The 27,068-nt window shown below is 40.8% G+C and overlaps 1 protein-coding gene across 9 annotated transcripts in view; it reads right to left on the bottom strand.

Annotated features, from left to right (window-relative positions):
* Positions 1-13,259: 13,259 nt before the first annotated feature.
* The window catches only part of SOX5 (SRY-box transcription factor 5), an 822,966-nt gene continuing 809,157 nt past the window's right edge, over positions 13,260-27,068 (bottom strand). For all 9 annotated transcript variants that reach the window (XM_054036563.1, XM_054036572.1, XM_054036525.1 and 6 more), the window contains 2 exons: positions 23,341-23,557; positions 13,260-18,721 (listed from right to left, as the gene is read on the bottom strand). In XM_054036563.1, the coding sequence (XP_053892538.1) occupies positions 18,418-18,721; positions 23,341-23,557 (521 nt within the window). In that variant the 3' untranslated portion in view covers positions 13,260-18,417. The remainder of the gene's footprint in view (positions 18,722-23,340; positions 23,558-27,068) is intronic.

Here is a 27,068-nt window from a genome sequence, read left to right as displayed (position 1 = left end):
TTTCCCTTGTGTGATTTAATCTAAAAAACGTGGCTCCCTACAATGTTGTTGGAGATTAAATTCTTAATTATGAAGTTCCTTGCCATTGTGAGTTTGCCTCAGATCCTTAACATTTTTAGTGTCAGTTTATGTGAATGTCCATGCTATTTTTATTTATTAGTCATGGGCTACCATTTTTCGATGCAATTACTGTAATTTCATCAAGTGACATAATTACAGTAAATACCTTTTTCCGTATGAATGATAATTACTCAAAGTATCTGGAGGTGTAATAATGTCATATGATAAAATATTTGTGATGTGAAAGACAAATTATGACGACATATTTAGCGCATGTAATGACATAACAGCATTCCATATTTACAATGGATAAGGATAGTGACATAAAATAATTTGCAGTGACATCATCTGTTGGTAATAATTACAGGAAATTGTACAGTGTATGTGCAGAACCCAGGTATGGCAGTTCAATGGCTCTGGTCTTTTTAAAAAAATCCTATCTCAAAATTGTAGCAAGAAATATGGCCAGAGCTAATGGCCCATTGAGGTCAATGGAAAGATTCCCACTGACTTACGTGGGTGGTGGATTAGGCCCATAATCCTTTTTTGTGGAATAACTATCTGCCACTTATAGCGACAGTGGAGAGAATATTGTAGATATTAACAGTGAAAAATAAAAATGACCTGAAATGTGCTTTAGAAGTCTGTTGTAGAACAGGCCATTATAGCAGTGGTTCTCAACCTATTTACCATTGTGGGCCACATATACAGCTCTCTATGTGTTATGTGGGCCGCATCCACACAATATAGATACTACCTGTATGGCCCTGAGGATGTCACATAGCCGCAGCTGTGTGTGATTGGGCCGTGGGTTGAGAACCACTACATTATAGTCATAATATAATACGCATGTGCCTGAGAATGTGATCCACAAAAACCAGCATACTAGGCAGGGAGTTGCCTAAGCTAGCCAATTGGATAGGCTGACAAGAGTTTCTGTGTTCTAAGCCCTGCCCCTCTGTCAGAGATAGGCATCTAAGGATGGCACCTATCTTTGCTAGCGATTTACCAATGGGAAACCATCTCCTGGATTCAGGAAGACATTTCTTGCAAGGAGTTAGACACCTGTTTCGCATCACACAAAGAGGGGAAGGGGGATTGCCTTATAGTCTTTAGCCCTGTGGTTAGGATACTCACTGGGGTATAAGACACCCTGGTTCAGTCCCCCCTCGGCCTGATGAGAAGGTTTCTCCAGCTTTCTGGCAAGTATCAGTTAATTTGGCCCAATTAATATTTATTTAATACAAATTGGAACAACTTCAGTAGGCAAGATGGAGAGCCCCCACATTGGAATATCCCAGTCTAGTCATTAAGGCACTCACCTAAGGGGGGGAGCCCCTGTTCAAATCTTTTCTCATCAGGCAGAGAAGGGAATTGAATTGGGGTCACACACATCCTGGGTGCGTACCCTATCACCGGGCTAAAGGGATGTCTTCCTTCCTCCTCCTTACTCCCCACCCCTAGCCATTTTGTGTGGAATCATAGAACTGTAGGTTTAGAAGGGACCACAAGGGTCATCTAGTCTAATGCCCCGGCCAAGATTCAGGATTTGTTGTGTCTAAACCAGTGTTTCTCAAACTGGGGTCGCTGCTTGTGTAGGGAAAGCCCCTGGCGGGCCGGGCCGGTTTGTTTACCTGCCCCGTCCACAGGTTCGGCCGATCACGGCTCCCACTAGCCGCGGTTCGCTGCTCCAGGCCAATGGGAGCTGCTGGAAGCAGCGGCCAGCACAACCCTCGGCCCACACCGCTTCCCGCAGCCCCCATTGGCCTGGAGCAGCGAACCGCGGCCAGTGGGAGCCGCGATCAGCCGGACCTGCGGACTGGGCAGGTAAGCAATCCAGCTCGGCCCGCCAGGGGCTTTCCCTACACAAGCGGCATCCCAAGTTTGGGAAACACTGGTCTAAACCATCCAAGACAGATGGCTATCCAGCCTCTTTTTTGAAAATCTCCAGTGAAGGACAGTCCATGAGTTAGGCATACTCTGAGTACGCTTGCCAGATCAGTCTCCACTGGCAAGATAGGTGCCTATCTCCACCTGAGTTGAGGATCACACTGGGGATTAGATGACTGAGGCAGAAGTGCATGTGCCCAGAGGAAGGAATTTAAGCACCTAGGGAACTTGTAGAGTAAAAAAGGTAGATACTGAGTGTATTTTTAGGTGCCTACAGGGTTAGGTGGCAATCGAGGGAGGATTTTGTGGATGGCAGTTGTGGCTAGATCACACAGATTTAGTGTCAAGTACCTTTGTGCATCTGGGTCACAGTGTCTCTTTATAGGAAATCAAGCTAAATCAATGTAATTTCCCTGCCGAACTGTAAAACCACTGTAAGATAGGCAGGACTGTATGCAACCATGATCATCACAACATGACATAAATGTCACACAGGACATACCCAAACCAATTAGTATTTAGAGAGGAAAGTAACTAATTCCTAGTGAGGCCTAGCACTTGTATTTTTGCAGCTCTTGTTCTGCTAAAAACAAGATTAACTCTATGCCATGATATTTGGGCTTGTCCAGTGCTAATGTGAAACTCAGAACCTAAACTTGGGTGTTATGAACCAAAAACACTTTTCAGATTGTCTTTCAATTGTAGAGATTTTATAGACATTTCAGTGTATCTTGATTTTGTCAAGTCCCATATTGCCATGGCACCTACCTATGATATTTCCCATAGTCTGTATGTGTGGGGATAAATGAAATCCAGGCCATTATAGTTTTTAGAGAATGAATCACTGCTTGATTTTAAAAACCATGCAGCTTTCTAGAAGTATTACTAAATTTTAGTGTGAAGTAAACAATGCCAACGTCCTTGCCAGAGCCACTGGCTAAATCTGTTTTCAAAACCTTACACCAAACCGTTGGAATTTGCCAGCAAATCCGAAGACCACAAACCTGCAAATAAGATGCTTAAGAAAGAAGACTTGCCAGTAACATGACACAGAGTCAAGCTAATTCAAAGTGATTCAAATGAGAGATGATTTTTTTAGGACATCGCTGGCCAGTTCTGTATCCTAAATCTGACTGACATATAATACTACTAGGCTGAATGAAGACATTTTGCACATATTTTTACTTTGAAGAGCAATTGCGACGGGTAACTCTAGTTAGTTACAATGTGGAGACATGCCAAACTGTTGAAAATTAGATTGGATAGCTATCTTATGCTTCAAGGTCTGTGGACTTGGCGGATAATTAAGCATTCCAGACACTTTCACATGGTGCCATAAACTCACGGGTTGGAGAAATTACAAATGTTCAGGTTCTGATCTTGTTTCTCACAAGGTTTTGATTAAATTGGAATTTGCAAAGCAAGGTGCCTCACAAATTCATTAGTAGAACTGGTTAGAAAATCTCAAAATGTTTGAAATTTCAGTTGCAAATGGACATTTTCCATAGAAAAGGTTTTTTTATTTTCCAACCAGTTCTACTAATTCAAAAATATCCTTAAAACCCAATCAGGTGCCATGCCAGCAAGATATACTGATATTTCTCACTCTGGAGCTCCTAGAGCAATGGTTCTCCACATTTGCTCTTTCTGCAAAAACTTCATAAGAGAAGGATCTTCTCACTCAACAGTTGTTACCGTATTGTGAGGACAACAGCAAAAAAATCCATTTTGAGCAGTGGGAAAACTTCGTGAATCCTACTCATCATCTAATCTCACTATTTATTTACCCATTTTTCCAATAAAAGGGCACTCATCCAAAGCTCTGGACAGCCTAGATTTTCTTTACAATATTTGGCTAAACAGGCCAGTCAGTCCCAAACAGTCGCCCCCAAATCAAATACACCAGATACAACATAGATGTAACCGTATTTAATTTAGATCCCATCCTCGCCACACACAAAAAATCTCACCAGAATCCCTTACACTCTGCTACCCATCACCTGTCTCCTTGCAAGCAAGGGAGAAAAAATGCATATACAGAGCATCCACCTTCACCATGATCACATGACAAATGAAAAAAAGAGAGAGAGAAGGAAATAAAAATAACAGGCTTAATCCTATTTTACTTGGGCAAAACGTTCATTGACATCAGAGTATTTACCCTGAGTTAGGACTGCAAGTTCAGGCCTATTATATACTATGTATATGATTATATCATTTACCTCAAACAGTATTTATGGTATAATATGAAGCCATCGTCTCAACAATGGTTTTCTATTGTCATGCTACTGTATTTTAACTGCATGTGCAATTCAAATTTTAACTTTGCCTTTTAAAAATGTTTGTATGTCTTATTTGTATTTGGTCATGCTATCCAAACCTAGTAGTCCTTTCTCTGTTTTCAGTCATGCTAGTGTATATCAGGAGTACCTCCACATATAACTGAGAGCTGAATATGCCCCATTGTCTCTAAGGAGTTATTTGCTCCAGTGTGCTACATGTCAGTGCATCACAGCTTAATGCAGCAAGTATACTGAATGGCTCGTGATATGGCAGCACAGAACATTTGATATTATAAGTGTCTTACAGATACTGTGTAATGGCATAGGAAGTAATTATGGGGGTCACAGAATGGGTGACAGGCATGAAATCAAAACCACAGAAATACAGTTCAGATTCTTTCTCCACATTATTGCTTACTCGTGCCCACAACATATATATATTTATAAATTATACTCCAGTAGGGGGTGGTATGAGAACATATGGGCAGCACCCATTCATTCCCCTAAGACACTCACCAAATGTATAACTTCTTAAATTTATGCAGCCTCTGTTGAGCCAAACGAAAATGTTAGCATTTGTTTCTAGTACACAATACTAAGGCCTCTAAACCCACAGTCCATAGAATAGCTACTAACATTTTTTTAAAAAAGATAAAAACATATTTTTGTAGGAATCCTACAAAAATGAAATACTAGATGAATTGCTAAGGAGGAGTACAAAAGAATAGCACAAGCATATTGGAACAAAATCAGAAAGACTAAGGCACCAAATGAGTTACACTTAGCAAGGGCCATAAGAGGCAAAAAGAAGAGCTTATGTTAATATATTAAGAGCAAGAGAAAGACAAAGGACAGTGCAGGTCCTATACTTAAAAGGGAAGGAGTGTTAATAACTGATGTAATTAAGAAGGCTGAGGTGTTTAATACCTGTTTTGCTTCAGTCTTCAGTAAAAAGGTTAATAGTGACCAGATACTCAAAACAATTAATACTAGCAACAAGGGGGAAGGAATGGAAGCCAAAACAGGGAAAGAAAAGGTTAAAGAATATTTAGATAAGTTAGAGGCACTCAGGTCAGCAGGGCCTGATGAAATTCAAGCTAGGATGCTTAAGGAACTAGATGAAGCAATCTCAGAACCATTAGCAACTATCTTTGAGAATTCATGGCGGATGGGTGAGGTCCCAGAAGACTGGAGAAGGGCAAACGTTGCACCTATCTTTTAAAAGGGGGAACAAAAAGAACCAGGGAATTATAGACCAGTCAGCCTAACTAAGATACCTGGAAAGATACTGGAACAAATTTATTTAGCAATCAATTTGCAAGTATCTAACAAATACTAAGGTTATAAGGAATAGCCACCATGGATTTGTCAAGAACAAATCGTTCCAAACCAACCTAATTTCCCTCTTTAATCGGGTTACTGGCAAATGGACAGGGGAAAGCAGTAGACACAATGTAGCTTGATTTTAGTAGGGCTTTTGACACAATCCCTCATGACAGTCTTATAAGTAAACTAGGGAAATGCGGTCTAGATGACATTACTATAACATGGGTGCACAACTGGTCGAAAGACCTTACTCAAAGAGTAGTTTCAATGGTTCACTGTACAACTGAGAGATTGTATTTAGGGGGATCCCACAGAGGTCAATCTTGGTTTTGGTACTATTCAATATTTTCATTAATGACTTGGCTAATGGAGTAGAGCGCATGCTTATAAAATTTGTGGATGACAACAAGCTGGGAGGGGTTGCAAACACTTTGGAGAATAGGATTAGAATTCAGCTCAACCTTGGCAAATTGGAGGATGGGTCTGAAATCAACTATAAAATTGGGAATAATTGGCTAGTGGTAGTATGCTGAAAAGAACTAGGAAGTTATAGTAGATCACAACTAGAATACGAGACAACAATGTGATGCAGTTGTGAAAAAGGCTAATATGATTCTGGGGTTTATTAACAGGAGTGTTGTATGTAAGACATGGGAGGTAATTGTCCCACTCTATTCACCACTGGTGAGGCATCAGCTGGAGTTCTGTGTCCAGTTCTGGGCACCACACTTTAGGAAAGATATGGATAAATTGGAGAGAATCCAGAGGAGAGCAACAAAAATGATAAAAGGTTTAGAAAAACCCGACCTTTGAGGAAAGGTTAAAAAATGTTTAGTCTTGAGAAATGAAAACTGAGGAGGAGAACTGTTAACACTCCTCAAATATTGTTAAGGGCAGTTATAAAGAGGACTACGATCAATTGTTCACCATGTCCACTGAAATTGTGACAAGAAGCAATGGGCCTAATCTGCATCAAGGGAGATGTAGGCTAGATAGCAGGAAAAACTTTCTAAGTATAAGGGTAGTTAAACTCTGGAATAGGCTTCCAAGGGAGGTTGTGGACCCCCCAGCATTGGGTGTTTTTAAGAACAGGTTGAACAAACACCTGTCAGGGATGGTCTAGGCTTATTTGGTCCTGTCTCAGCATTGGGGCTTGATCTGATGACCTTTGAGGCCCCTTCCAGCTCTACATTTCTATGATTCCGTGATTACTGAATGCCATCAAAGGCTGAGCTCTATTTCAATACGCTTAAAATGGTAATATATTTTTGTAATATTTTTTTCATGGAGCAGTTACTTCAAGACAACGTTAACAAAATAAGCTATTTGAAAGAAATTATATCTATAGACAGGTGGCCTAATCTGTTTTATTGACAAATTGACTTATTATTTGATCAACTTGAATACAAGTCTTCAAGATGTATTTCTATAAAAAAAAAAAATCAGAAGGAACACAGAGAATAATGTATTTAGTCCATCATCCTACTTCAGCTGTCATTTAAACACTGATATGTCTGTCGGAAAATAAAAGAAAAGTTTTACAGCTGTTGTGATCCTGCTGTCAGAATTGTCTTTATTGTCTGCTGGAGAGTCGCCTATGTAATTTCCTCCTCCCTGATATGATAATATATTGACCTTCTTTATTCAGTGAGAAGAAAGCAGGTTATGATGGCTCTACCCACCTCCTACATAGAGCGTCACATTCTATTAGAAGAGAAACAAAGCATCTTTGAGAATCCAAATCACTTATACTTCATTTCCTCAGTGTTCCTTTTCAATGGGTCCTGGAAACGAGGGAAAGTTATAAGGTTTCATCTCAAAAGTTGGAAACTTTACAAAAAGAAATTAAATTCCTACGTTTGGCTGTTGAATTCGTTTTCTTTTGAAGGTTTTTTGGAAGGAGGGAAAGTCACTAAACTTGATTTGGGAGGAATTAAGAAAACAGTTGCTTAGCAAGGTAAATGTAACAATGATCAGACTTCTCTTTCATTTATGCTTTTAAACGAGATCAATTTGTGCCCATTTGGAGTTTTTTATGATGTATGCAGAAAACTTGAATTTTTATTGCGTGTTTTTCACACTGAAAATTCGGGTCTTCTCTTGTCTGGAAGACTCTTTGACTGGAGAATTAGTGCAGTGATGACATCACAAGACAGAAGTGAAATTTGAGCAACAGATATGAGAAGGGTTTTATAGTCAATCTTTAAAAAAAACTATTTAGTTGCTTGGTTTTGTTAATGCTTATTTAACTGCCATGGTTAATTAATATTTTGGATAAAGGAAGCCTTTGTTGAAGATTCAACACCTTTACCTCACTATAAGCAAGCTCTGAGATCTTCCAGCTCCAAGGAAGACCAGGCTTGTCAGGCCTACTTTTTCATTTCTTCATGCAGATTTTATCCCAGTATAACTGTTTCGGTTAGCCTTGTGACTTTAACAAAACATTTACACCACATTTGATGTACAACAGTTCTGCAACCCCTAGAAATATGCAGTTGTACTGATATGGCTTATTCCCCTCCCCTTATGGCAATAAGCTATACTGGTATAAGAGCCGTTACACCAGTATAATTGTGGAGTACTTAAATACACTAGCGGTTTGTACCTCTTCTGTGTGTTGACAAGCCCCGAGGTTTAAATAATAATAATAAAAAAACCCTTAAATACCAAACTGAAACCATTTCATACTTTATTCTTACATCACAAAAATACAAAAAAGGGCATAATATGATTTTTTTAAAAGTATTTTGAGCTTTGGAACTGAAAATAAAATGGGACATTGAGCTAACCCACCCCTGGTTTTGATTTTTGATGCCTCGACATTTAATGCCATGCTTGCCTCAGAGCTTTTTCCTCTAGCTAATAATACTTTGCACTGCTGTAGTGCCTTTAATCCAAGGATCTCAAAGTAGTTTGCAGCCATTAATGAATTAAGCCTCATAACACCCCTTTGAAGTAGGTATTATTATAGCAGTCTTAGAGAGGAGTTTGAGTAATTTTCATGAAGTCATACATCCTTGTAAATTTAGGCTTTGTCTGCATGAGAAAATTGCAGTGGTATAACCTAAATTATGAAATTAAACTGGTGCAAACCTCTGTGGAGACCCTCATATTTCAGTATAAGAATGGGGTTTAGTTTAAGTCCTTGCCGCTACACAAAAACTGTTTGCCCCAAATGTGGATTATATTGGTATGAAAGTGCTTTATACCAGTATAGCTAATTCTGTATGGGAAGGGGAAACAGCTATACTGCTATAAGACACCTTTATACTAATATAACCGTGTGTACATTAGGGAGTAAACCAATTTAGGCCTTGCAGGCACAAAAACAGGCACTATTTTAAGTAAACCAAATTAGTTGAACTGGTGCGAATGCTTCTGTTTTGAAGCTCTTATTTTGGTTTAAAAGTGGCTTATTTTGGTAAATCTTAAACCTGTTCCTAATGGGCTTAAGCTAAAGCAAAATAAGCATGATTGAAATCAAAATAAATATCCACACAGTCTCTTTCACTAGTTTAAAATCACACCTTAAGTTAAATTGGTGCAGCTCTGCATGAAGACAAGCCCTTAATCAATACATTCTTAATCCCACCCCAAACTGTTTGCTTTGATTCAATTAATGGTTCAGAAATGAACAGTGTTGATGTCAGTTTTTGACTGCCCTAAGGCCACACAGTGCTTGTGAAGGAGTGAAAACTGAGTTCACTATTACATTGATTAGCCAAATGGTCAGAGATGTAAGCCCACACTCTGGGTGTCCCTAAGCCTCTGACTGCCAGATGCTGGGAGTGGACGATGGGATGGATCACTTAATGATTGCCCTGTTCTGGTCATTCCCTTGGAAGCACCTGGCATTGGCCACTGTCGGAAGTCAGCTACTGGGCTAGATGGACCATTGGTCTGACCCAGTATGACCGTTCTTACTGTATTTATGAGCACTGCGGCAAGCACATAGATTAGGAAGAGAGATGAGTACCGTGCTGTATCCATAGCCTGTCAATTGTAAAGTGGATCCCTGGGTTGAGTTAAAAGGGAACATCTTGATGAATGGGAATAAGTTTCAGCTGATTTTCTGAGAAGAGATTATACCAGCTCCACCAATATGAAAACTCAAAAAGGGATATTGCCTCACTGTGAAGAACCTACAGGGACAAGCCTCAGCACTGTGGAGATTTTAAACAATCATACAAAGAGTGGACTAGAACCAATGAGAATGTGTGTATGTGTTTGCAGTGGGCAATAAACGAAAACATAGGCAGAGGCTAATCTGCCTGGACTAATTTACAGGGAAAGAGCACAATCATGTCAGGAAAGTGACTGGAAAAAATGCAAGGATTCCATGGCTTTTCTCCTGCAATGACTTCCAGCTCAAAATTTTCAAGTTAATTTTTGTACGTACACATGTGTTTTTTGCTCTTTTTCTCTCTCGCTCACACGAGTGTTTTCTAGCTGCCAGCCCTGAAAAGTCAGCACGGAACCTGAAAGTCAAGCTTTCTGCCCTATGAATCCTCAATAGCCATATTCTGCAGTCAGAAATTAGCCAGTGATTTCATTAATGATACATGAACCAGACTAGAATCCAGGTCAGTAAATTGGGGCTATTAATACATTCTCCTGCCCCTTTCCTGCCTTATCCATTCAGATTGTAAGCTCTGTGGGACTGTCTGGTTACGTATTGTGTCTAGCACAGTGGAACCCAGGCAATAGTACTGTCATACAAATAGTAACAATAGTAACTAGTGCAACTCTTGAGATCAGGTGTCTAAGCCTGTTCATAAACACTCTGGACACAAATCTCTGTAAGCTAGCCCAAGCAAAGGTGAGTGATGCCTAAGTCTCTGATTCCTTTGCTTTAGCGAACACACTTCCTTTTCTTATGTTTCTGACATATGCGTTCAGTGACTGAGCAGACATCAGTTGCCCTGTAGTTTCCCTGGCTGTATTTCTGTAGTTTTTCTGAAAGCTCCATGTTTAAAATCCTAATTACTAGATGATCGCTCAAGTGTTGACACCAAAGTCACAATACTCTGCTTGTTCATCTAGGGTGCTTTATAGTCGCCCACGTTTTCCGTGGATCTTTGCACCTTTTGGTAAATGCATACATTTGTGTGTTAGATTGCTCTTAGGAATTATCTGTTCATCACACTTGTTTTTAGCATAATGTCATAGTTATTCTTATCTCCTTCCTAAGCAAAAAGGCTTTATAAATATTTTCAGCATCACTCCCCAGTGTGTAGATTAATGAGCTGACCTATATTCCCTGCTTGCTGGGTTAATGTTCATTGCCTTTTGGAAGTGTCCATTCCACGTAGGCTGTTGCATGGACTTATCAAATATCATGGTTGGAGAGGATTGAGCATTGTCATTTTCTTTTCCTCTTATTTATGCGCCACTGGTAAATCCTAAAAAAAGGCTGTTTTCTTCTAACACTGAACAAGGGAATTTACTTAGAAAAAAAAATTATCCTTAACATCTCCTTTTCTTGCTCACTTAGTGCAGCGCGTCTCCCCAGAACCTTTCTCAGCCCCTCACCTGGGTTCCTGCAACAGATTTTAAAAAACACTACACGTGCCCTCACACACACAAAACTCCACCAGCCACGTCTGTTAAACGTGAAAAGGAAGGACTTTGCCAGAGTCACAAGTCTCTCTACTGAAGTGTGGTGCTATTCTGAAAAGTGGCACTTTGTGTATAGAAAACCAGTCAAATCTGTTTACGTAAGTGACCTAAACAAGCTTTTACTTCTGTTTGCCTGACAGAGCCATCACAACACTGGAAAACTGAACTAGATTCCATTCCAGCAACAGCACAATTTAACTAAATTCCATTGTGGGTTCAATTTAGTCCAAACTAAAATTAGGTTCTTAAATCCATATTGAGGGACCTGCTTGACTTTCAAAATTACTGAGCAACCACCAGCTCCCCTGGCTGCCATTGGGAGCTGGTGGATGTGCAGCAGTTTGAAAAATCAGGCAGATACATGGGGATGTCACTTCCAAAAGTCACTTAGATGCTTTTGAAATGTTTATTCTGTGGATTGAGGGCCTTAACTCTAGGTTCCTTTTTTGAAAAGCTTAACCTTAGAGTTTGATTACAAATTGGATAGTTCTTGTTCTCAATTTGTCGCTCTCTCACACACTCCCCCTTTCCAGCCATTATAGGTCAAAGCTTGGATTTTGCTATACACCAGCCTATCCATAAAAAAGTCATGCCCCTCTGCCCCCCCGATAGTTGAGCTGCGACGGTACAGATGACAAATGCCAGCCTTCTGTTCAGTGAGGTGTGTAGGATTGGGATTAGCAGTTGTAACACTTGCCATAAGGTCAATAGAACCACCTGTGTAAAAGGTTGCAGCAAGCTAGTTGGGCCTGGAGGCTGAACAAGCAGTAATTTAGGGGCCATGGCATGGAAAAGACAGAGCACAACTAATCTGCAATATTAGCTGTCCATGATGCCATGTGTTGTGTTAGAGGGGATTCTTGGGGGACTGCTCTTGGTGTGACTTTTGTGTACTGTACACATAAGGTGCACTTCTGTGATACACACTGTGTGACTGATGAATGGGCTACTGTTTGTGTGTGTTGTGCCCCTGTGAAGTCCAGTACTTGTCCTGGCAAATGAGACCCCGACACTTCTTGGTGTGTAGCCACTGCCTCTTTTCTTTTTGTTGTTGACGACTGTGTCATGTTGCAAGATGTGTGTTTCTGTTGTCTACTGCTCACAAGCACTGGTGTGGAGACTAGTGTCAGGCAGCCCTGCTTTGTTAAAGCTGTTCCCAGTCCCTCATTTTTACATGCTGAGGGCCCTCCCATCCTAATGAAGTTAGTGAGAGTTGAAGGTGCTAAGTTACCCACAGGAAGAGCCTCCCAGCTTGCAAAAATCAGAGCTACATATTGTGGCTTGGATATTGATTCAGCAAGTTCAGGCTCAACCCTACAACTGCTTACTCACACAAGGAGGCCTTTGATGGAGCAACTCAGAGGCGTAAGGATTTGCGGGATCACATCCTTTAATGGCTATATGCTGCTCCCCATTTTCCCAAGCATCCTGTCTCATTGTTATGAGTGGCTTTTGAATCGTATAGGGGCACACACACACTGCAGCCACCTGAATTTGTACTTTGCTTTTGTCAGTTTTCTTTTGGGGGGAAGATGGAGATGGTGGGAAGCTTGCACTGATTTTGCCTCACTTTCTGCCACGTTACTGTGGAAACTGAATGAGCGGTTAGTCAATATGCCCTAAAATCCAGGTTAATTGTGAATAGGGTTATTGATTGAGTACTTATTTATCTTTGTGGATTATCAAGCATTTCCTGAATTTGTTTTGAATTCCTGAACCTAATAGCTATACTTATAAATTAGCAAAACTAAATCAATGTATTGTTTAGAGTTGGGCTTGAACCAAAGCTCGGATCCAAGCAGCCCTACATTCACAGCGGCCAGTATCTAGATCCAGATCTGTACTTTGGAAATCGTTCCTGTCTGCATGTGGCCTGAATAAAATCTCTGGGTCCAAATTTTTCTCCTGACATTTCACTGGCATTACACCAGGAAAGATTTTGGCCCCTGGGATTTGTACAACCTTGAATTTTTGAGTACTTGAAATCTGGATTTACATTTTTTGTATCTTGTTTTATTCGTCTGATAAAACTAAACAGCACCCCTCGGCTGTAAGAAGTGGGAAACAGAAACACAGTTTAAGTAAAGAACACATTTGCTGTTTTTATTGGTGCCTTGTAGGGCAATAATACTGAAAAAAGGGGAATGCAAAAAAACCCAGCATGGTGGCAACCCACATCTTATTTTTTTAAAGAGTACATCAACTCCTGATTTTTTTATTTATTGTGGCATGAATGATAACATAAAACCAAAACATGAAAATATACAACTTATATTACACTATGTGTTATGAACAAAATATAAATCTATAACTCTATGTTATATTTACATAATTATTTATTTTATTAAATTTCAAGTGAGATGGTAGGTTGCACATACTTTGTTTTAAGCTCCAGGCATTTGATTGTCTCTATTTTCTTTTCTATTTTTCTTTTCACTTGTAAAATCCAAAATGTTAGAAGGAGTAAGAGCTTTAGAGCCAATGGAGCTATATAAATACTGTTTCAGCAAACCAGTGACAAAAAACACTGGGGAGTAGAGAAATCAGTCAGTAGAAAAAACAAACTTGACATGTTCTTCAATCTGGGAAACTGACAAGTTAAGATAAAGTTGAAGAAAATGTAAATATTAACCAAACTAAACATCCATCCCATGCCCTGTGAATTGAGGATACACTTGGATCCACATCTAATGAATTATGGTACATACATTTCCTTGCAAAATGGAAGATTCTATCAAGAAGTGGGCAGACAAAATATTTCATATATGATAAACCATGCCCTTAAACGTATGATATATTATGCAGTTGCGATTAAATTTAGCAGTTGAATTCTTGCTAAGTGAGGTCTAAGTTTCCACTGTGTGTAATTATTTTTGATGTTACAAACGTAATGTCAGAGTCTTCTTCAGCGACAACAGCAGCTCATCTCTTTGGATTAAAAAAGAAAAAGCTTTGAAAATGTGCTGTAAAAAGGTTAAAGACAATTTACTTTCTAAAAAAAATGATTTAATTAAAGAAAGAGTCTACTGCAGAAACCAAATCTTTGAAATAATGTCTATGCAGAAAGAATTTCTTCCATATGCATTTGTAATAAGAGGATTTGGTTACAAAACTAATTAAATTCTATAATAGTAGCTAGTGTTCTTTTCTGGGGGCCTGATTAATATAGCGGAACGGTTAAATAAAGATGTTAAATGCACTTAAAAATCCTATTTTACTAATATAAGGCATGAATAAATTCAGAAAGAATTATGTGTTATTTCATTGAGCTTACCAGTCAGTCCCTCAATTTTTTTTTCTTTTGACCCTCTTTTCCCCACTGCTGGTATTACTCTCTGAGAAGTTTGAATCACATTGGAATAAGAAACTGCCCTGATTTCAGAGGAAACGAAACATGCGACCAACACAAAAATTCTAACAAGAAGATCGTCATTATATAGATTCCCAGGAAAGGCGAGCTAGGCCCACATATACGCTAGGCTTTTTGTGCTCTTTTAGGTTAATACTATCCTAATCTCTTCTAACCTGTTTTTTCTCAGTGTCATAAGGACACAAAACCCAGGAAAAGAAAGAAACAAGACAAGAACTTCTTTTATAGATACCTGTTGTCGTTTTTTTAAATCAATAAAATAGGGCCTCTATTTCAAACATGGGTGTTTTAATACTATAGGACATATGGGCGCTTTGATCCAGCAAAGTACTTAAGCACATGCTTAAGTGCTTTGTTGGACTGGATCGGTTTCAGCATCGAAATGCAGGGTCTGTAACAAGCTACCCAGCTTTGACCCAAACCCCAGGTCCTACCGTAGTCTCTCAGGTATAGGTTGGTTTGCAATAAAGTCAGCATTTTTTTTTTCTTTTTTAGCATTCGTTCTGAGTCTCAGGCAAAGACAACACAGAATGTAAAGCACAGCCCCCTCTCCTATCCCTCCCCCAAAAGGAATTCGGTCACATCACCCATTATGAAGATGAGGGCTTAGTCCTGCAGCCCTTACTCACCCACAAGTGCTCCTAGGCCCATTGGCTTAAACAGGGCTACTCCCATGAGTGAGGCCTTGAGTATCAAGCTCATAGTTTTTTTGGGTGAAATGCTAGTCCCACTGATGTCTAAGGCAAAACTCCCAGTGACTTCAATGAGGCCAGAATTTTACCATGTATATTTAAGATTTGCTCCAACCATGCCTGCCTTGGTGGCATCTACCTGGAGCTAAAACAAAGTATTCTCGTAGCCCGAAGTCACATAATTAAACCAGAGCATCTCTATAACATGGTGGAAATCAAGCAACCAGCAAATGTGAGGTGAATCCACAAGAGTCAGAAATAATTTGTTCACAAAGACAGGGAACAAATTAAAAAAAAAAAGCAAATATCTGTTTTCACATTGTACATAATAATGATATAAAAACAATTGTCTATTTTTTTCTTCTTATCCAAACAGAGTGCTTAAAAAAATTGGCTCTAGATGACTGGTGTAATTAAATAACTAAAATGAGTGATGAGAGAGCAGAAGTTAATTAAGATTGAAAACAACACTTCCATTAATTCACTCCATCATAATAAACATCAGAAGTTGTCATGACGGGGGCCAAAATTAAAATGAAGAACTAAGAATGGGGTGAGCATGGGAAGAAGTGAGTTTTTTATATGTCTATATAAAAAAGCAGGGTTGGGCAGCAATTTTAAATATCTTAACAGCTTCATTTGCTGCACTGCCAAATCAGAACAGAATAAAATAAGGTAGAAAAAAGGGAAATAAATTATACATAATTTACTAATCTGGGAACAGCTGACCATTATTATTATTATTATTATTATAATTACCATTACAACACTAGCAAGAAAGAGGCAGTTCAAATGAAAAAAAAAAATACAGTCATCAAATACAAACAAAACCAAAGAAACCCTCTGACATGGAGGATGTGATCAGCTACTCCAAGCATAACCCCAGAGCAAGTCTTCTGAAAGCGAGAAAAACTGAAAAGAATTTTTGATGTGGAGGTGGAAATCAAAAAGGGAAACTAAAGAAAAGGAAGGGAGAAAAAAAGATGGCATGGGGGTGAAGCTATCACACATCCAAACCATTCATTGGAGTATTGTCTAACTCTTAAATGGCATTTGTTTGTTTGTCATTTGTTTTGCACAAGGTCTTCAGAAGGAGCTTTACACTTCAAGTGGTATGTCTTCAGGCAAAGTAAGGCCATGATCCTGCAATTGGATCTGTGAGGCCTGACTGCTCCAGGTCTAAAATTTAACTGGCTTCAGGGTCAGGGCCCTGAATCTACTGGTGAGTACTGTGGCCTGGATCCTGCCAATGCTAATACATGTAGTCCTTACTCACACGAGGAGTTCCAGTGATGCTGATACTGAGCGTCTTCCTGTGAGTAAGGACTAGTGATGTGAGCAAGGATCTGTAGGATGGCGCCCTACATTCACAAATAGTGCCTCAATGGAAAGCTTTTCTCTGTAACATAAGACCGCGCTTCCTAGGACAGAGCTGCATTGGAAATCAGAGGTATCCTTTTCCTGTTAGGGTTAGGTAATGCTGCTGCCTGCTGTCTTACCACATGAAACTGGGCGCACTCTTTTTAGAGAAGGATCAGAGTCAGGCACCAAAAAATGCTTTGTGTCACTATGTTTACTTCTTTCTTTGAAACAAAGTAGAATTGTCAGTTAGATCGCTGAAAATACAATGGGCTAAATTCTGCCCAGGGTTATATGTGTGCAGCTCCATTGTCTCAAATGTGCATGCCCATATGTAAACAGGACAGAATTTACAGGTGAGATGACTGAGGCACAGAACAACCTTACCAATATCTGTTAGAGCTTGAGGGAATTTATTTATTTTCCTGGTCTCCAACCCTTTTGGAACTTCAAAGGCTTAGGATTTGTGTGCTATACGTCAAATTTTGCTGCCCACTGTGGATGGGAGAATTGCTTCATTGTTATTTTGTTCTCTCTCCTTGCACAAACATCCCACTGACGCCTGTGGGTGTTCCAAGTGGGTAGAGAGAGCAGCGTCTCAGCCAAGATCTGCCTTATGGATTAGCACCAGATTCATCCATTTTGGCTCGTTCTAGAGGTTAGTACTTCCAGTTTGCCTGCCCTGTTCTAAACAAGGGTCTGTTCTGGACATTTTTTATGTTGCCATTTGAAGTGTAAATTAAAAGCAAAGGCTCCTTACAGACCAAGTTGTTTGGAGGATGTGGGATTTCATCCTGAATATGGTTTTTGCTCACAATGGTCCAATATTATTCTTATTAGTACCATAAACACGCACACACAAAAATCCAAGATCATAAAATATTTTTCTCTAAATTTTTTTATGTCTCTCTCACTTTCACCTGAGAACGGCACCTACAGTTTCCTTTAAAAAAACAAAAGAAAAGAAAACAAAGTCTAATCTCACCAGCTGCTGGTATATTAGGTTCTTCAAGGGATTGTCTAAGACATAACACTGTCCTAACTTAAGACAGAACAAGAAACAAAAGCGACCAACCGGAAAAATAAAATTGAACTAGTTCAGCGCTTTAGTACAAATTTGGCACTTGCTCAAAGACTCAGTGTGGTGTGCAACTGATGAAGAGAAGTCCTCTCTAGAAAGGAAATAATTACTTGTTGGGGTTTACAGAAACAGACTCCCAACTCCCTTCCCCACCATACACACACATGCGTGCCTCCAACCCTAAATATTCAAAGGAGAAGGGAAAAGGAGGAAGAGGAGGCAGAGGGGTAAAAGGAATTGTCTTTTTTTTTTTTCCTGTCAGGTGCATTACCAAAAAAAAAAAAAAATTTACTTCTCTTTAAACTGTAGCACAAAACAACAAAACACATTCACAAGCCACTTGTTGGCACTGTGTACCTGAGTGAGAATTTCTAGAACATTGTAGAACAAACAGCCATAAAGTTTATTTGGAAAAAAAAATAATAATAAAAGGTCGACGGGTAAGACTTCAGTGCTTGGGTATAGCAGCTGAATTACTGGCATTATTTTACCCATAGCTTATTTCATTCTTTTGTTGTTGTTATCGTCGTTGTTTTCTTTCTTCTGGGCCATTTTTTTTTAAATGCAGGCTGATGTCTATTAGTCAGCTGATGTCCCAACTAGTTAAGACTAACAGTTAAAGTAACAGTCAGTGTATGAGAAAGTTAATGTGCTTGGCCACTGGTAAGGATAAACCAGGTGGGGCTTTTTTTTTTTTTCCTTGAAGTCCTGTAAGGTCACACAATATTTGGACCCTTATCAGTTGGCTTGTCCTGCAATGTGATTTTCACTGTCACTGCCGTAGTCCACATCAGGGTCGTCCTCTTCTTCATCGTACTCGTCGTAGATTTCTCCATTGATGTCATTGGCCTGCATCTCCTCTTTGATGTGCGGCTCCTCGCCTTTGATGCCGTAAGTGCTCTGGATGACAGGCATCCCGGGTTCCGGGCTGCTGGACACACTCGAGTGCTCTGATGGCAGATGGGGGGAGGGCATTCCTGCCATTGCGATGGCTCCTGGGTAGACGACACCGGCGGTGGCGATAGGAATCTGTGCTTGTTGCCTGTTGTTGAAAAATAAAAGGGGATTTAAATACGAGCAGGAGCAAAGAGAGTTCCTATTCCTATAGGTTCCTATAAAGTCACAAGGACTATCATTATTGGGTTTGGTGGAGTGGGTCCCTCGATGGTCCACACCAGACACCTCCCACCCATAATCTTCCAAGCTTTGACACTTGATCCTATGACTAATGTTAGGGGCCTGAACCAAATCACTGACTCAAACACCACCAAACTCTGGACACGTTTGATCTGTATCTGAACTTTGGAGGTTGCCTAAGGCTCAAGGTTCCTTACTGGGGGAATGGGATGTCTACGAGCACACAGCCAATGACAAACATCCTGCCACCCATGGTCCAATGATTAAAAAAAACCCACCCTCTTCCTCCCCCCAAAACGTTGCAGAGTGCAACTAGGGCCAAAAACAAACAGCAAGGTTTTGGTGTCAGGAGAGAGGTGGTGGGTGGAGGGAGTTCCTGAGGGAGTCTGTTCGTGGCATGGGGAAAAGGACCAGGCTTCCATTTGAAAGCCTGACATAGGCTAGGAATGTGGAGTTTATTTAGAAACCTGATGGCTTGTAGGGAGGGGCACAAGGTCTTCTGGGACCCACATGGGAGCCTGGGTGATCCCCAAGACCTCCATGTAACCTTGGAGTTGGCTTATGCAATGTCCATAGACAGGTGGGTGAGGAGAAGAGGGATCATTGATAGGTATGGACAACTCCCTGGAACAGTGAGGGATATTGGTAAAAAGTAGATCCTCTCAGGGATGGCAGATAAAACTAGGAAAAGCCAGACTTAGACATACATTGTTTTAAAATAAATAGAGCAACATCAGTGTTTGATAAAAATCCTCTATAGGACATTTAAGCCTTGGAAACATGTACAAGATAATGAAAGCAGAATTATTTCAGGCCATCAAAATTCCTTTTTCATGTAGAACACTAGCTGTGTTGTACCAGAGTTTATTTCTCTGAGAAGCTCCAGGGTCCTAACAAGCCTAGAGGTTTAAAATTCATGCTCCTTTTGTTTCCTTGCTGCATGAAGTAATTCCATTGCAGTAATACCCTTCAGTACATGCTGCATATTGTAATGTCATCAGTGGTGTGTCCATCTGTACTGAAAAGCCTTGCCACAGGAGACAGGGTGAAATCTCTTGAGATGAACATTTTTAATTAAGAATGAAACCGTCCCCTGTTCCTGAGCCTGACTGTTCACTGACTGCCCAGTAAGCCTTGCACAGCACAGCGATCCCGAAAGACTAAGCAGTCCCAAGCAACTGAACATTTATTTGGAATTATTTGCCACATTTTTAATATACTTGCTTGTTGCTGTCCTAGGGAAGCCTGCTAACCTGCGAGCATCACTTCTTATTTTCAAAACAATATAGTTGCCTCAACAAAGGGCTTAGCCTGTAAATAGGGAGAACATCTTTTGCTTTTACTCTTAATTCAACAGAAAGACCTAGCGTTATTCAGTGTTTTTAAATGGCTTTTAATATGTAATAATAGGAACACTTTGCACTCAAATGGTGCCTCTCATAGGCCAAATGTTTGTTGAGTTTCACAGTGCTTCTGTAATGTTGCTTGCATTTCATAACTGAAAAATAATATCCTCCACTCCTACAGTGCCTTCCATCCAGGGCCGGCTCCAGGCACCAGCTCAGCAAGCAGGTGCTTGGGGTGGCCAATGGGAAGGGGCAGCACCTCCGGCTCTTCGGCGACGGGTCCCTCAGTCCCTCTTGGAGGGAAGGACCTGCTGCTGAATTGCCGCTGAAGAATGAAGCGGCGGCAGAAGTGCCGCCAATCACAGCTTTTCCCCCCCGCCGCTTAGGGCGGCAAAAACCCTGGAGCTGGCCCTGCTTCCATCAGAGGATCTCAAAGCTCTTTATAGCCATTGATGTATTAAGGTTCGTGATGGCCCTGTAAGGTAAGCATTTTTAGTCCCCTTTTAGAGATGACGAGGCTGACAGAGATTAGGGGTCAGATTTTCAAGAGAGCCAAGTCCCAACTATTGTGACACTTGCAGACAGACTTTCAAAACTCTTGAAAATCTGGTGATTTATTTTGGTGCCTAAATTGTTTAAAAATCTGGCCCTAATGACTTGCACCAGGTCCTGCAGGAGCAAAGCCAGGAACAGAACCTGACTTCCAGGATCAAATACTGATTTTTTTTACCCTTTTTTTTTTTTTTTTGGAGTTTTACCATTGACTTCAGTGGAACCTAGATTTCACCCCCACCCTCCCCCAGTCCCGGCTCTAAATTCTAGACAAACTATCTCCAAAATGTCTTGTTTTCAGATACGGTACTTGTCAGATTCATCTGGAAAGTTAAATAATAATAAAAACATTGCAAGATTAGTTAAAAAAAATGTAAAGCCATGCATGTCAGCGAGATAAGCAGTATTTGGGGGGCTCTGTTGCCACCTATCTTTCTCAGAAAGACCCTCCCTCCTCTTTTTTCTAATCTCTTGATGCTGAATGTTGGCTGACTTCCCTATGTTTGTTTCAGTGCTTACTAGTGGGATCACTGAACCTGCCAGCACCACAGGGTTAAGCAGCTCAAATTTCTCTGTTGAGCTGCTTATTATAACAATGTACACTGTAGCTGTTCAAAACACTGTCTAAGGACACTTAACGGTAACTGGGCAGCTATTTTCCCCTTTACTGCTATTCATACCCATTAACTAGAGACAGGTGACCTGGTTCTGGTACAATAAAAAATAGCATTCCTTTTTCACCCCAAAAGGGAAACAGAGCCCAGATTCCAATTTTTCTAAGGCTAGTTGACTTTTTTTTTTTTTTAAAGAAAAACAATAATTTTTTTGTGTAGCTCTGTGTTTCCTGGACCAGCTGTGAAAATATCACAAGAACGTCTGTCCTTGCAATACTTCTCACCTATCTGTAGACCCTTCCAGGCAGGTTTCTAGATGAAAAAGCAGAGAACTAAGTCTTGAAAAACATACAAACCTTTGGATGTTTCTCTGAAACAATCCTCTTGAGATTTGAACCCCTCACTAGCATTCAGCTTACCACAGAGCAAAAGACTCTCTGGCACCGCTAATGCCCTTGGACTGAAGTAATCTCATCACATGTGACTAGTGTGAACTGGTTGAGGATGTTTTATGCCTATTATCCTCACTGACCTTACTAGCAAGGCTCAACCTGCCATGGGCATTCAGGTCTTCAATAGCATTGCTGAAAAATGTTTTAGCCGACGGCTTGCTGAACCCCTTGAATGTGAGCTAGTGTTTCTGGCCTTGGGAGCTATAGACACTAACAGATTAACTCATATAGATTCTGTAAAACACCATAATGAGTAATACTTAGCACATATGTGGTGCATTTCATCCAAAGATGTGGTCAAGATGGGCAAGTATCATTATCTCCATATTACAGATATGGAAACTGAAGCCCAGCTGGCCAAAATTAAATAGCAGAGCCATGAACAGATCTCCTGACTTCCAGGTCACAGTTTTATGGACCACATGGCCTTTAAAGATGAGCTTCATATTATGTTAGTGTGATGGGGTGTATCAGGCCCTTTGAGGCCCCCTGCTGGAGGTCTTGCAGTCCTGCCACACCCCACCCTAGGAAAAGGAGCAGTGAATGTGGGTCCTCCAGGCCTGCCTAGAAATGCTGCAGGGAAGCAGCCAATCAGAGCATAGCAGGCTCAGAGAAAAGGAGCTGCAGGGGCTGAGCAGGTCAGTGGCTGGCTGGGACCAGAAGGGGGAAGAAGGATTGGAAGGCTGCAAAACTCCATTGGTAAAGAGGCCTGCGAGAGACTGTGCTTAAGCAGGGAAAAGACAGAGACCCCTGAGATAAGGGTGAAGAGGAAGGGGTTACATGGGAAGTGGCCCAGGGAATAGCAGCAGCACCAGAGTTAAAGGAAGCAGCACATGGCTACTATTTGTAGGGTCCTTGGGTTGGGACCCAGAGCAGTCGGCGGGCCTAGATTCCCCGTCCACCGGAGAAGCGGCCTAAGCCCCAAGGAGAAAATAAGACTCTGCATTAAAAGCCTAAGAAAGGGGCTGGGGATTTAAATAGGCCCAGTGATGGGCTGAAGACCATGAAGTAGGCCAACCATATGTTGAACTTTATTTCCCCCAGAAGGGGACTGGAATTAAGAAGTAACCTGCCTGGACAGCTGGGATACCACAGAACCACTGAGAACAGAGTCTCCAGGGAGAAAGTGCTGGGGGCACTGCTCTATACCAGGCTATGGACAGACTTAAAGCTAGCCCAGAAGGGCCAAGAACTGAGCCCCGAAGGCAGGGCTGCAGATACCAACCAGAGCATAGTGAAAGGCCCTGCTGGAGTTTTGATACCCCCGAAAGGGGTTTGTTTATTTCTTCGCATATTGACAGTGTGTGACCTGGCTGGAGGGCTGGGGCACAAAAAACCCACCTGATGAGGTTAACAGCTGACAGGGGGCGCCGGGAGCCGACAGAGCGAGTGCAGGTTCACATTTAGCCGACAGGAGGCGCTCACGAGAGGTGAGAGTCCTCCGTCATAGTTAGCAACACATTATTTACCCCGTAATAAAATATGACATTTACAGCTCTGAAACAAGGACAACCCCAAAAAACAATTTCTACTGAAATAAAAGATATGACAGGCCCATACCCAACATTAAAATACTGCCTCATCTCTTGTCTCCTGTTGCGCATGATTGCCTTGTACTCGCCGATCCGCAATTTTTTGCCATCCACAAGACAGGTGCGCTTTGGCCTGGGCTTGTATTTATAATCTGGGTATTTCTCCAGATGTTGCTTGCTGAGTCGGGCCTGCTCCTCATAGTATGGCTGCTTCTCTAGGTTTGTCATAGCTTTCCAGCGAGATCCTGTCACAAGAAGAATGAGAAATGAGAACCCTTCCCCTTTCCCATTCAGAGAAGGACAAATAAGCAGGTCATTAAGAACAAGATACCCCCGGTCCTGTGGCTGGGCTGTGAAACAGCGCTTTTAGATAAGGAGGGTCACAGCTAGTTTTTATTTGGCAGGTAAACCTCGAGGGTATGCCCATGTGATGCAGGTAGCTTTGTACGTGGCATTCTTTCCTTTTTGAGTCAATATTTTATGGACACTGCTGCTACATAGTAATTATTAAAGCTCCCTGACACTTTGTAAAAGTAGGCTGCGAATCTCAATGGCTTGGGCAAAGTCCCATTCGCCTGTTTAGATTCTAGTCTGCCTCTGTTCCTCTGTAGTTTCATTTAAGCATGGTACTCATCTTCACTTCCTGTTCTAATGTTCCTGTGTGCTACGAACTAGCTGCTGCATTCCGCCCTGGGCTGGATTAAAATATAGGCCTGCTGGGGCCTTGGTTCCTGAGGTCAGGCTTACATCAAAGTCTAAGCTTTCATTTTTTTAAAACAAGTATCTTTCTAGCTCTCATGGTTATAACAAAAAGCTTGAAAACATGAACTGAGCGTAACCAATGTGCTGAATTCTGCCTGAGTCTTCAGAGAGTCTGAAACAATAGCTCTGAGAGATATGAATTGTCCAGTGCATCCCCCAGGGTGAGGTGTTAACTCCAAAACCCTCTACAGTGGGAAGGACTCTGTATATAGCAGGAGGTGAAGAATGCAGTGGGCCTGGCTCACCCGTTACAGAAATAGGTTTGAGAGGGCTCCCCTGCTTCTACCTCTGCCTCTCTGGGGCCAGAACAGACACCTGCTGCTACTCCTGGGGTGAAGTGGGATGAGTGAGAAGAAAGGGCTATGCCTTTGCCTTTCCCTATCTGGGAAGGAAGCTCCCTGCCATCAGCACACCATTTGGGGTCAGGGTTATGATGTGGGGCTGTGGCACAGGGACCCTCATGTTGTGGTGTGACTAGGGCCCTAGATTGCTCCCATTCAAGCCTGGTGCAACTACTTCTGAGGTAGAATTTCAGTGACGAGAAGAGTAGTTCCCATATAATCCCATAAAGTACCAAGCTAGAGTCTGGTTCTTTGGGATGAAAGATCCTATTTAAGTAAAAGGCAGTGGCTCTCAACCTTTCCAGACTACTGTTCCCCTTTCAGGAGTCTGATTTGTCTTCCGTACCCCCAAGTTACACCTTGCTTAAAAACTACTTGCTTACACAATCAGACACAAAAATACTAAAGTGTCACAGCACACATTAAAAAATTGCTGACTTTCTCATTTTCACCATATCATTATAAAATAAATCAATCGTAATATAAATATTTTACTTACAGTTCAGTGTATAGTATAAAGAGCAGTATAAACAAGTCATTGTATGAAATTTTAGTTTGTACTGACTTGGCTGGTGCTTTTTATGTAGTCTGCTGTAAAACTAGGCAAATATCTAGATCAGCTGATGTACCCCTGGAAGACCTCTACGTACCCCCAGGGATACACATACACCGGGTTGAGAACCACTGGGTACAAGGTATTATTAAAAAGAATCCTGAAGAGCAAAAGATTTGTTCCCATGTGACAAATTAGCAGTTGGAGACAGAGCATTAATATACAATATTTTGATAACTACTGTATAAATTAAAATATTCCTGCTTCACTGGGATGATCATTAACTTTCGCTCTGTGCTGCTGTGTATATGCTGGGTGAATAGTAGAAAAATGAGTATTTTATTTAAAAATGTCCCATGAAATTTATAAAGTGAAAATTTAAAAAACAAAAACAAAAACAAATAGCTGATGCCTGAAAAAATGCAGCAAGATACCCGGAATAAAAAATTCTTTGGAAATTATTCAATGAACTTTAGGATTGCTTCAGGACAAGATCCATTCCAGGCAACATTGATGGCCCAGACTGTGAAATATATGCCCCAGAACGAAAAACTGGTTAGAAAATAGTCCATTTTCCTACTGGAAACAAGTCTGCATAATTTCTCAACATAATGGGTTCAGAATGTCATATTTGACTTTCAGTACTTTCCTTCTTTGTTACTCATTCTGTACTTAGCTCATGCTATTACTCATAGTGTTCTTAGATCACTGTGCTCCCAAAACTGTCTTTTCAATATAAAAAAGCACAGTTCTCTCTTCCTTATGAAGAAAACAGTCTGATTCTTTCAGGAAAGTGCCCTTGGGAAGACAGAGCCCACTGGCTGATATCAGTTTTCTCGGTGCTCTGCTTTGTTGAAGCTTCATTGCAAACTCCAGTATGAGTTTCTGTAATGAAAGACTAATAGGCTGAGTACAGAATACTGATCCTACCTCACATCTAATGGTAATCGACCTATGGAAAAATGTCTACTCTGAATGGAGCAATGAAAAGTCATCCCTTAGTACAATTAGTGTGGAGTCAATCATGTACCCTTTTACTGCCAATGCATGGAAGAGCATGGAAAGCAGCTTGGTGATCTCCTGAAGAGAAAAGCCATTTCCTAGTGGTTATAGCCAGGAAACTGACTGTAAAAACTGACACTGACATTCAATAGCTACTTCTTTCCCACTGACTGCCAAATCCTGATCAGGTTAGCTGACACAGGGGAAGCCTGTGTGGTAATGTAGTTGGGGCCTAAAATTGTTGGTGTTACACATTTGAGAGTTAGGGCCAGACCCTGCAAATAGGGTTCTAGGGTGCCAAGATGTGGATCCATTTTCAGGATTTATCCCTTCTTCAGTATACTGGCTTCTCTAAAGTCTGAGGAAGTCACAAAGTAACGCTAAGTGAATCTAGAACCCGCAGGCCATAAACACCATTTTAGCACCTACTGGTTTAAAAATAATAGTTTATGCTGACAAACAGTTTTCATTAATAAATAATAAAGCTGAAAACCTAAAAGACTTTTTTCTTAAAGTATGTTAAATATCAAGAAGAGAAGGCACCACAGGCTATTTCAGACTCTCTGATGAGTGAAGTGAAAGCATGTGCATGTGAGTTTAGTGGCAAATGTGCATATGGACAAAGAACTGAAGAGGTCAGAGATCAAAAAACATTTGTTAGGAAGGATATGTATAAATCTCACCTACAGCTTGGCATTGCCACATGTAATTATTGGTGATCATTTGCACTTATATATAACTATTAGTCATTTCATATGTAGAGCATTAGGAGTCAGATATAAGTTCTCCCCCCCCCCCATTAAGTATCTTGTATTTACAAAAACAATAAATATGTAAATATACAAGCAGATACGTAATATATGCGGTATATATCACAAACTAAATTAATATTCTGAATACCCCATAGTTACCACTGTTAGTTTTGGGAATAAATGGATCATAGAAAAACATAACAGAATAATGAACGTAAGCCTTCATCCTGCAAAGACTTATGCATGTGCTTAGCTGCATACACTGAATTCTCTGACAATGCAGGATTGGCGCTATAGTGCTGTGTATGTATTTAAATGAATATATCCAATAAAATCAGCCTTGTAA

This window comes from Malaclemys terrapin, chromosome 1 (assembly GCF_027887155.1).
Source record: "Malaclemys terrapin pileata isolate rMalTer1 chromosome 1, rMalTer1.hap1, whole genome shotgun sequence".
Lineage (NCBI taxonomy): Eukaryota > Metazoa > Chordata > Testudines > Emydidae > Malaclemys > Malaclemys terrapin.
This window is presented reverse-complemented; position numbering and strand designations above follow the sequence as displayed.